Below are 12,629 nucleotides of genomic sequence, written 5' to 3' on the forward strand. Positions count from 1 at the left end.
CTATCTTGCCCCAATGAAAAGATACACTTGTAAGATGTTACAAAGTAACTCTCATGTTAGCATATGGGACAGATAGCCTTTCAATAGTGAGAAATGAAATTGGCACTATGTCACTATCAGGACATGTTACCCACACTAGTAGATGTCCTACCTTTCACATACACTGCACCGTGCCCAGGGGGGGTACCCCGGGCCTAACTGAGGGGTGCCTTATGTGTAAGAAAAGGGACGGTTAGGGCCTGGAAGGAGGGTGCACTTGCCAGGATGGGTTGGCAGTTTAAAACTAATGGCACACACACTGCAGTGGAAGGTCTGAGATACATTTCCAGGGCTACTTTATGGGTGGCACAATCAGTGCTGCAGGCCCACCAGTAGCATTTGATTTGCTGGCCCTGGCACACTCAGTGCACTGTACTGGGGACTTACTAGTAAATAAAATATGAAAATCATGGATAACCTATCAGAATCAGAATTTACAAAGAGAGCATATACACTTTAGCACTGATTAGTAGTGGTAAAGTGCCCAGAGTCCTAAAGCCAACAAAAACAGTTCAGGAGAAGTAAGAGAAAGAAGCAAAACGTTTGGGTATAACCCTGCAAAAAGGGCCATTTCCAACACAGCGCTCATGGGGAGAGTAAAGGTGTGGGGGAATACACAGTGAGCGACAGAAATGACTTCCATCTTGGTTAAAACGGTGTTTTGCACAGATATGTGACCTAATTAACATATACTCAGAGAAACTACTTCTACTCATCATAGAAAACGTGTTCCAAAGATAATTTAATTAAATTAGTCTGTTCATGTGGAATCATGGGAGAGGTGTGGTACAGCAGCTGGAGTGGCTGACTGCGGAGCAGGGGTCTCCCGGTTCGATCCCTGGTGCTGGGCGGCAGCTCAGCATTATGTGACTCTGGGCAATAGCTCACTTAATCTCTCCCACGGCCCCCAGCACCCTGAAACCTTAAGGGGTGATATGTTCGTGCTTTACAAATATGGATTATTATTATGTGTGCAAATGCATGCTGCACATCGTTAATAATGAACACAAATTATAAATCTATAAACCTTTTTTACAGTACCTGCCGGGTGAGTATTTGTAAAGTATCTTTGGTTTGGGGGAGATGGAGAGGGAAGGGGTGATTTCATGTATAGGGCGTAGTCTTCACCAGTGGTTTCAGTGATGCTCTTGAAATGGTGTTGTTTAATTTTGTTCCACAGATACATTAATTGCAGCACCTTTTTCATTACATAAACTCCCGTGAAGATCAAATTGTAATGTGCCCCCTCTTCCTCCTTTTATTTCCAAAGCAGTGAACACTAGCCTGAGAGAGCTGGCCGAGAAAAGACATATTTACCAAAGCATGGCTTTCTCCTTTTCCAGTCAGGTGCCACTGCTCTGTACTTCGCTGCTCAACAAGGCCACGATGACGTTGTGAACTTTCTCTTTCAAGCTGGAGCCTCCACAGAATTCACCACGAAGGTAAGAGATGGGGCTGCGGAGAGACAAACTTAGGAAGGGTTTGCAGTTTTCCATTTTGACGCTAGACTATCTTAGGAAGTCAAGGGGTAACCCAGCTTTCAGGGGAGCATCCCTGAATGCACCCTGCTTCTTCGGCTCAATGGCATTTACCATGCACATACTATCTACAAGCCCTGATAAGACAATTTGATGATTGATTTTGGCAGCTAAGGGCTTGTGAAGCTGTTGGTGCAATTTTAAATTGGTTTGCCCTTTCTGTAGCTGGAAGGATGGTTCATGGAACTGAACTTTCTCCACCGACAAACACGGTGCTTTGAAGTCAAATCCTTGCAAGGCAGGCTCTGCCTGCCATCCTGCTTGATTTTTTTTTTTTTTTAAATATTTTATTGGCCTGCTATCCTGCTTGATAATGTTATTTTTCACAAGGGAGAACCACATTGAGCACTGACTCCATTAAAAAATGTGAGTTGTTTAAAGTTCAAAAAGAACAATTGATAGACGAAATGCTGAACAATGTCAAACATTCACCCCCGGTACAGAGATCTAGGCCTAAATCCATTGTTTTTTTGCTCAGCATGCCATTCCAGTTTGGACCCAGCAATATGCACATCAGTCTTGACCCTGTTCCCCATGGGAACAGTCCAGTCCAAACTAACAGGGGCCAGATCTTCCCTGGACCGGAAACAAGCATCCTGGGACTGATTTCGGGGACAAAATCAGTAATACTGAGAAATTAACCTAAAATGTATTACAATCGTGGAACAGCAAAGATCACATGGTCTTGTACCATTACCGTTGTGTAATTTCAGGCCACAAAAGACCAATTTACTGTTTTCGCTGCTCCCAAGTAGAAGCCGAATGTTGTATGATCCAAACCTCCTCAGACTGGTCATGAGTGGATGCGGCAGCTGGAGAACCCGCACCCAACAATCATGCAAGAAGCATGCAGAGGACCTCTACCTGGCTCTGGGTTTTCACTCCTAGTGGATCCAATGTGCTCAGACTGATGTCAAAGATGAGGTAGATGTGTCACCTGTGCTGCATCCTAGAAATGCAGGCGCAGCAAGGCCGTGAGTATGCTGAGACCCCCATGGCTCTACACCATCACACCAACTGCGACTTTCCCCCAAAAGCCGCAGATCTCAGGAGGTAGAAAATGTGCTGACTGTTGGTATAATGCAAAAAGAACACATTATGCTGAACAATGTCAAACATTCAGCCGGAGTACAGAGATCTGGGCCTAAATCCATCGTTTTTTTGTTCACCATGCCATTCCAGTATGGACCAAGCCATTTGCAAATCAGTCTAGACGAGAGGTCTTCAAACTTTTTGATGCCAAGTACCCCTTGTCGAAACGTTTTAGGCGTAAGGACCCCCCTCCTGACAAGACATTTCTAGAACCTGTACTCCTCATTATCAACAACCATAAATACCAACAATTGTCACAGCAAATCATTTTTACGGTGGGGAAATAATATTAAACAGTGTTTAGCCAGCCAAAGGTCAGTGAGCAGGTGGGCGTGATCAGAGGTGTAACTAAAAAGAAAAGGGCCTCATTTACGAGGAATTGGCGTAGGGCAGTGAAGCAAGTCTTCTAGTTGCGCTGCCCTACGCCAATGTGAAAGGGCAGGAATGCCCCATATTTATGAAATACAGTGCATTCCTGTCCTTTCCACTTGTGTTGGCGCACAAATTGATGCCTAGCACCAACATAGGCAGGATTGTTTTTGTGCAGGAAGGGGCACCTTTCTCACAAAAAAAATCCCAAGAGGTGTTTCTTCTTTCTTCTGCAGCACACATGGAAAGAGGAAAAACAAGGAGAAATTAAAACATTTCTCCTCGTTACTCCTCTGCTTGGGAGGCTTACGTTTTTGGCGCTGCACCAGGTTTACGTGATTTTGTAACTATGCGGCAGCATCAAAAGTGTTGCATGGGAACCCACACACAACGCCTATGCAAACCCTCCTTGACGCAAAGTAAGGCAACGTAGTGACATGTGCTGCTTTGTCTTACTCTATATCTATGAGGCCATGCAAAGCCATGCAGGGTGACTTTGCACCGCCTCATAGGTATGGTTGAGACACTTACGCTGCCGGAACATCAAAAAAAGTGTATGTTCTGGTGTTCCAAAATATTCTGTACTTTTTAGGTCTTTCACCATCAGGTACCTACATATAAAATAATGGCCAGCTTAAATGAAAAAAACATTTAAAAAGTTGGTGCGTCCAAAATGTAGATTGTAGTAATACCAGGGCGTATGTAATGCAATTATTTTTTCTTTACATAGCTGTCCCTTCAACACTCCTCAAGGGTACTAAGGGCTATGTAAATACAGTTAGGATTAAAAGCAAGCACTTCACAGCCCAGGTGTTAACTCTTTGCATTATCACAAAAAACTTTGTCATCACAAAGGTTGGAGTGATTCACGGGTCCGCAGCACCCTTTGCACCTGCAGATTAACTAATAGGGCATATTTGTATTTCTTTCAGGCGACCAGGCACCCTGACATGAAAGCTTTTCACGGCACAGGAGACTCAGTTGAAGCATTTTAAGCGAGCGAAATTATCTGTCCCTGGAGGGCTGTCTTCTTCCAAAACAAAAACAAACCTTTTGGAATCCAGGCACAATTGAGGCTGGGGAATGCACAACCCCATTCCCAGGACTCCACGCCCCCCTGGGGGTCGCGCCGTCGCACCTCACAGACTGAAGACCACTGGTCTAGACCCTGCTTCCCATGGGAATAGTCCAGCCCACACTGCAAGTCCCGGTCTTCCCCGGAACAGAAACAAGCATCCTAGGCCCGGTTTCGGGGAGCCTGATGCTATAAAGCACAGTTGCACTTAGCGCTACAGAGCACCAAGTGCTGCAACACTGCAGGTGGTGCTTCTGTCACCCTCCCTGTGTCGGCTGGGGAATATGGGCGCCAAGGTCGGTCAGCCGGCTTCCATCGCATGTGTCAGGCCATACCTTTCTTTGTGGGATCACTGCCTGGGCTAACATACATAAAGTGAGGAAATGTTTCAACCCCCTTCATCAACTGCTTTGCTGAGAGTATCATCCTTCTTTTTAAGGAGCCCACAAGATAATCATTCAATAATAGGGGTGTCAGCCATCTTGAGTGATGGCATTTATGCCTCTTTACATCTGAGTCCACACCGGAGTTGTGCCTGATCCAAACTGTGACTAACACTCCAATAAAGCGATGCCTGTGTGGGGCTGCCCCAAAGCTCCTCTATATATTATTTTATGTATTAATTCTTAATTGTTCTGAGCGATTTTTACATTTTATTTAATTAATTTCTTTTATATGTTAATGAATGCCCTACAGATAATGTCAGCTGTATCGTTGTCTACAGTGGTGTCATCTTTTTTTTTTTCTTTAATAGGATGGGGGCACAGCGCTTCTAGCTGCCAGTCAAAATGGGCATGTGCGCGTGGTTGAAACATTGTTAAAAAATGGCGCCAACATACGAGATCAGCTTTCTGTAAGTATATTTAAAGCAAGTTCTGTACACCTGCCAAAAAACATAGCTACGTCTTTGAAATGCTCTGCTCACTTCTGTCATGCTTCAACCTATATCTGCATTTTCACACTTCCATTATTGGTTTTAGGTACTAAAAGTGAGGAAAGTTACGATCAGTGGCAGCTGGTAGGGATTGGGGAGGGGAAAGGTTGGGGGGGGGCTAGGAAAAAATAAAGAATAATAATAACACCCCCCTGGGGTCGCTGTTGCCAGCCACCGCCTCTCCTTCAAACAGGAACCAGGAAGAACACAGCCTTCCAGAATCCCCTTGCCAATCATAACGCTGCCTTACAGCAGTGTTGTGATTGATCTGAGCATCATGGTTCGGCGCTCAGATAGAGGCTTGGAGGCTGGGCATGTTCTCAATCTAGTCTGTTAATACAGCCTGTGGCGAACATGCACAGTACGCATGAAGGTTTGGCCGGTCAAACCATCTTGCACACTTAAGGTGCAGCCACCAATCCTCCTCCCTTGACGGACATCAGGGGAGCCAGGCCCCGCCCAAGCAACCTTGCTGGCTGCAGAGCAACTGCAATACTAAAAATAAAATGATAATAAAGTTTCGTTATTTTCATTTTCTTTTTCTTTGTACTGTTTTAAAGTAGTGGGGCGACGATCCTCCGCCTTAAGGGAGGAGCCGTCTCTAGCTACAAATAAAATGAAATATTGAAACTTAGTGAATCTGATCGCAGAATGTTGGATAAATAGAGGAAACACTGTACGGAGAATTCATTGCTAAACTCACATAATTCCACAGTCTATCGAAAAGGTGTCAAAATAAGCAAAACAATAGATGCCATTACAGACTTCTCCAGGGAGAGAAGAGAGAAACATTCCCTCAGCTTTTTCATCATCAGCATCTTTCAGAAAATCTGCACTTAAACTGATTAATAATTCATACTTCCCTTACATACATTGAGATGCATGTTTTGTTTGGATTTTCATTCTCAAGAGAGAACGTGGCTACGTTTGATTTATCTGCCATCGTTCTCCCTATTGAACAACAGACTGTATACTGTCTTCCTCGAGACGAACGGATCCCTCGACCCCTCGCAGTCCGGCTTCAGAGCTAACCACAGCACCGAGACCGCCCTCATCGCAGCCACCGACGACATCCGGACCCTGCTCGACAAGGGGGAAACAGTGGCCCTCATCCTCCTGGACCTCTCCGCTGCGTTCGACGCGGTCTGCCACCGCACCCTAGTCCAGCGCCTCAGCAACATCGGTATCCAAGAGAAGGCACTGGAGTGGATCATCTCGTTCCTCGCCGGAAGAACACAAAGAGTCCGCCTCCCCCCGTTTCGCTCCGAGGCCACCGAAGTCATCTGCGGCGTCCCGCAAGGATCTTCACTCAGCCCCACCCTCTTCAACATCTACATGAAACCTCTCGCAGCCATCGCACGCCAGCACAACCTCAACATCATCTCTTATGCCGACGACACCCAGCTGATCCTCTCCCTCACCAGAGACCCCGACACTGCCTGAACCTGCCTACACGAAGGGATGAAAGACGTCGCCAAGTGGATGAAGGACAGCCGCCTGAAACTGAACTCGGACAAGACGGAAGTCCTCATCCTGGGATCTTCGCCCTCCGCCTGGGACGACTCCTGGTGGCCCCCAGCCCTGGGCACCGCACCCAAGCCAACCGACCACGCACGCAACCTGGGCTTCATCCTGGACCCCTCCCTCTCGATGACCAGACAAGTCAACGCCGTCTCCTCATCGTGCTTCAACACCCTGCGTATGCTTCGCAAGATCTTCCGCTGGATCCCGACCGAGACCAGGAAGACTGTCACCCAGGCACTCGTCACCAGCCGACTGGACTACGGAAATGCCCTCTACGCCGGAACCACAGCCAAGCTACAGAAAAGACTCCAGCGCATCCAGAACGCCTCCGCCCGACTCATCCTGGATGTCCCCCGACGCAGCCACATCTCCAGCCACCTGAGGAACCTGCACTGGCTCCCCATCGACAAGAGGATCACGTTCCGGCTCCTCACCCACACACACAAGTCTCTCCACGACCTGGGCCCCAAGTACCTCAACGACCGCCTAACCTTCTACACGCCCACCCGCCAGCTAAGGTCCACCAGCCTCGCCCTCGCAGCCGTACCACGCATTCGAAGAGCCACCGCTGGAGGAAGATCCTTCTCTTACCTGGCTGCCAAGACTTGGAACTCCCTCCCCATCCACCTTCGGCTGACCCAGGACCATCTCGCCTTCAGGAAACAACTCAAGACCTGGCTGTTCGAGCAGTAGCATACCCCTCCCCCCAAGCGCTTTGAGACCCTCCCGGGTGAGTAGTGCGCTATACAAATGGCATGATTGATTGATTGACTAACAACAAAAGCTCGCTTTGTCTTCGCTCTATGTTCTAAGCCCCCGTTCTGCAAAATTCACATTAAGAAATAGTACATTGATGATGCTATTCACAATCATAGATTACTATGGCATATTGCGCCATACTTTACTTTTGTTTAGTGATGTCATAGCATTGGCTAAGCTCTTATTACTGGTATCCACAGGGGGTGTGAGAGAATAAAGTGGGTCAGAAGGGGCTGTTGGCAGTGTGGTTATAGATGTCTCTTTGTCGCGGTTTGATGGTCACTCACCGCCGTGGCAGTTGTGAAGCACGTCAATGTGTAGCCTCGAGAACCTGTATTTTTAGTTCATTCATTCATTTTATGTGTTATTATTGTTTGTATAATTGTTGTTGTTTTGAAATATATTTTGCAACTTTAAGTGATTTAGAATTTTTTATGTAATTACCAATAGTAACTTATAGTGTTGTAGTGGCTATTTGGGTTTCTTGGGGGATAAGGTGAGAAATTAATTAAGTAATAATTTGTAATTAATTAATGAATAATTTTTAAGTAAGTATGTGATTGATATTAATTTGTACATTATGTAATACTGATGTATTTTACTTATATTTTAAGTGCGGTTGCTATGGTTGTAGGGGTACACAGGTAGCCCTGAGCTTTTTAATTTTATAAATGCAGCAGCGTGAGGCAATCTAACCTTTGACTCTTGTTTTTACTTGGCGGTTTTACTTTAAATTAATCCTACCTTTTACTGGTGTTAGTGCTTTCCGATCCGCCGCAGTCCTAGACTGTTTGCTGCGGAGAAAGCATTGTTTCATTGGTCGCTCCACTTCCGGCCCTTGTTTTTAAAAAAAATATTTTTATTTTCATCTTAACAAAACAGTTAGGACAGCTTCTTAAAATTATTACAGTTACGATACATCATGCATATGTACGTCAGCGGGGACATACCGGTCATTGGCAGTCCAAGGCTTTACGGGGAAGAAACATAAGCGGACACATAACATATCACATCATAACTACATATTTAGCGAAATGTCTACATTCGATCAGTGTATGTCCTCATCCTCCCCAGTGGTACGTGGTGGCTCGCAAATATAACCCCTGAACCTGGTGCAGGCCCCCCATATTCCCTCCCATTTACTCGGACAGCCTCGATGGATGAAGACAGCCCTCTCCGCTACCATCGCCTCATCCATATCTTTACACCATTTGTTGAGGGTCGGGGAGACCGCCGATCCCCACAACAGAGCAATGTTACGCTTTGCTATTGCCATACCCAGCATTACCCAGTCTGACTGGCGATGGTTCAAATCGTTAGGTCCCACACGTTAAGCAAGCAGCGGCGAGGCTCCGGCAACAGAGAGATACCAATCGTCTGAGAAATAGTACGCATTACTGCTGCCCAGTACGTCGTCATGTGTCTACAGTCCCAAATGGTATGGAAGAACGCTCCCTCCTCCCCACAATTACCAAGACAGTACTTGTGCGTGGCCCTACCTATTTTGTACGAAGTCGTCCTTCCGGCCCTTGTTTGACTACCCAGGCAATGCTCTAACTTTCCCAGCTATAAAAGCTAATGCTGGTCCTGACGCGTAGCGGACACGCCCACAAAATGTGTGCAGCGGGTACGCCCATGGCTTGCGAAAGGCAAGCCTATCTGCGCCCGACTAACCACATTATCTCTTCTGTATCCCTCCATCAGTTAAGAGCATCCCTCAGCCCTAGAGACACATGCGTCGACTTAACACAAATAGCTTTCCTAAAATTCTGGAGGGCCCGTTGACATGTTATCGCTGTCACTTTCAAAGCGGTCAGGACCCCCCTCATGCTATCTGCAATTTTATAAAACAGGACACACATAAACCTAATATAACCACTAATAAACCTTACTCAACAGCCATCCCTTTATGTGACCCCACTCATTTCACACCACTCTTCCCACCTGAATCACACTAAAACTAGCACAGTAAGTCTGCTCTGTAATGTGTGATTGCTAGTTAAACACTCCATCGAAGTTTGGGATTTAATCTTCTCTCAATCTCCAGATATATGTTATCTCACAGAGACATGGCTGAATGGCTCAAACCTTCCGTCCATCACATTAGCCATCCCTGACAACTATCATTTAATAAGTCTTGACCGGAAAATAGGTAGAGGCATCGCCATCGTTTTAAAAAACTTGCTCATAGTTTCATGGATCAACACTTCCATCACTGACTCAATGGAACCAGGTATTTTCAAAATTACTCTCTCTACTACTGAAAGTTGGAAGGGTGCTTTGTTATAGCACCCTCCTGGGTCTAAGAAAGGTGTTAGCCAATGCTTAATGTAAGAAATAGCCACCCAAGTAGTAGCCACCAACACTGTTCTACTCCTGGGTGATTTTAACTACAATAGAGAAGATCTTGCCAACCCTGAGATAGCACAGCTAATGGCAGATAGGGAATCTTGAGGCCTCCACCAATGAATAATTGGTCCCACCCATCAAGCAGGACACTCTCTGGATTTACTATATACTAATAGTCAGGCAGTTACTTGTGCAGCGCCCCTACCTCTAACCTAGACTGGCCATTATTTAATCCTTTTCCTAACTCATCTTCCCTCACTAGCCAAGTCGTTTGATAGCAGGAGAAATGAGAAGACCTTAAGAATCTCCCCAGACTGTTTAAGCAAGACGTTTCATCCGGCTTTACCATCAAGGATTTCTGACCCAAATACTTTGTTAGAAAATGTGAATAGAGCTATAACAGATGTCTTAGACAAAACTGCATCCCTCGGGAGCATTAGTACCACTAAATCATGCCCCTCGGCTCTTTAGTTTACCACCGAATTAAAAACAGAGAAATCGGCTTGTAAAAACTTAGAGAGAAGAGGGCGCAGAACCAAAATTCAGCATGACAAAGACGTTTACAAACTAACTTTCTCTCAATATCATTGTAATATCTGATCCACTCATAAGCTTTTTTATTTCCAAGCAAATTGAACAGGCAGGAAATGCACCGAAAGTACTCCTTAAAATTATCTGGGATTTTACCAATCCTCAGGCATGTGCACAGCTCTCTTCTGCATCACAGGAATTGTGTGACTCTTTTTTTCAAGGATAAAATCTCTAGAATCTATCTAAATTTCAGTACTCGGCCTACCATGACACCTGCATACTCTGCAGGGAACCTGGCCGCGGTGCAGGTGAGACCCCCATATTAATTCAGTTTGAACCATTTTCGCTGGAAGAGGTCTAGCTGCCTTTAAGTTTGGCTAGGTCAGGCTCCCCTTCAGATATCTGCCCTCCCAAAATGTTGGCATCTCTAGCTAGACATCTCGTTCCAGCAATTCAATCTATTTTTCAACCTTCCAGTGGAAACAGGCACTATCCCCTCTGACTGGAAGGCAACGTATATTTGACCAATTCTTAAGAAAAGAAACCTAGACCCTAACATCCTCTCTAACTACTGCCCCATATTACTGCTACATCTTTTGGGTAAAGTGCTAGAAGGCTTCATTAACAACCAACTAACAGCTTACCTAGAAAATAATAAAATTCGGGACTCTTCGCAATCCGGTTTTAGACAAAGCCATAGCACTGAAACAGCCTTGTTGGCAGTTATAGACTCTATAAGACTTGTTCTGTATGCAGGTACCCCTTCCATGCTTGTGCTGCTGGATCTTGCAGCTTGTGATATGGTCTCTCATTCTAGACTGCGGAAGAGGCTGCAGGAGATTGGCATCTGGGGGACTGCACTCAAATGGCTCCATAGCTTCCTAAATGATAGATCCCAAACTATCAATCTTTTCCCCTACACCTCCTGTAAGATGTGTTTGGATAAGGGGGTGCCAAAGGGATCCTGTTTGAGCCCCCACTTTGTTCAACATGTATATGGCACCCCTTGCAAAGATTGTTGAGCCTTTTGGATTTGGAATTCTATCCTATGCTGACGACACCACAAACTCACTTTTGATGCTGATTTAGATTCAACTAAAGATCATTTAATGAAAGGAATGCTAACCATCTCTGGGTGGATGACTGACAATTACCTACAACTGAATTCAGAAAAGACTGAGATCATGCTGTTTGGCAAAGCCAACATCATGTGGTCTAATGAGTGGTGGCCCTCCCAATTGGGATCCGCTCCATCGCCCAAGAATCTGTTAAGAATCCCGGTATATTTCCGGCTCGTATAGCACATTCCAAACTCATCCGCAGCTGGTACGATGGGGGGATCGCACTGCCGAGTGTCAAATTGTACTATTGGGCCGCTCAACTAACGGTCATTAACCAATGGTTACAAACTCCACAACATGATCCAGCCTACAGCCTAGACAGGATTATACTCCCCACAGACAAACTGATGAAAGCCCTGCTGTACACTAACAAACGACGGCACACACTCACGAGCCCGACGGCCCATACTGTCAAGATTTGGCACACCGCTAAACGAGCCTTGGGATGGGAGGGAGTGCTCACACTTGCCATCCCACTCTGGGACACAAGGCGCCTTGGTACCTTGGCTAACACTAAGGGATTTAGGCAGTGGGACCTAATTGGTATTTCAAAGATAGGAGACCTATGGAGTCGGGGAGCAATCGTCACGTTCGAAGCCCTAAAAGAGAAATACGGAATGGCGGATACCGAGTTCTACCGATATGCACAAATCAGACATGCTTTGCAGGGTGCAATTGCACTAGGGACCACACTAGCCGGCTCCTCCCCACTGGAGGATAGACTCCTCACAGATCATCTTGAAAAGAAAGCAATCTCACTCACATACCGTAAACTGATAAATAATCTTCCAGACCCCACGGTGGTTCTCCGAAGCAAGTGGGAGGTAGAACTAGGAGACATAGATGACGAAGACTGGTTACATGCACTGGCTTCGGCAAGAGACGCCTTCATACCATCTCGGCTGAAACTCGTACAACTAAAGATACTACATAGAATATACTATTCACGCACCCTATTGCACAAACTAGGACACGTCCCAGAGCCTGACTGCCTGAGAGGTTGCGGGCTCCCGGGAACATACTACCATACACTATGGGACTGTCCTAAAATACAAACATATTGGACATATGTAATGTCGGACATTTCAGAAGCAAGCGGGGTAGAAGTACAGCCAGAACCTAAGTGCTGCATATTAAATATCTGGTCGCCCACAGATCTCAATCCGGGACTACGGACATGGGCAACGCTGGGCATGGCTCTTGCAAAGCGGAATGTCGCTAGAAAATGGGGATCCGGCCTAATACCCTCAAGAGCACAGTGGGGAAATGACATGGATGCGGCAATGGTAGCAGAAAGG

The 12,629-nt window shown here is 46.0% G+C and overlaps 1 protein-coding gene across 2 annotated transcripts in view; it reads left to right on the plus strand.

Moving 5' to 3' along the window:
• Window positions 1-12,629, plus strand: part of ANKRD29 (ankyrin repeat domain 29) — a 459,839-nt gene that overhangs the window by 245,823 nt on the left and 201,387 nt on the right. For both annotated transcript variants that reach the window (XM_078685682.1, XM_078685683.1), the window contains 2 exons: window positions 1,383-1,481; window positions 4,868-4,966. In XM_078685682.1, coding sequence (XP_078541808.1) covers window positions 1,383-1,481; window positions 4,868-4,966 — 198 coding nt within the window. The remainder of the gene's footprint in view (window positions 1-1,382; window positions 1,482-4,867; window positions 4,967-12,629) is intronic.

This window comes from Lissotriton helveticus, chromosome 4_1 (assembly GCF_964261635.1).
Source record: "Lissotriton helveticus chromosome 4_1, aLisHel1.1, whole genome shotgun sequence".
Lineage (NCBI taxonomy): Eukaryota > Metazoa > Chordata > Amphibia > Caudata > Salamandridae > Lissotriton > Lissotriton helveticus.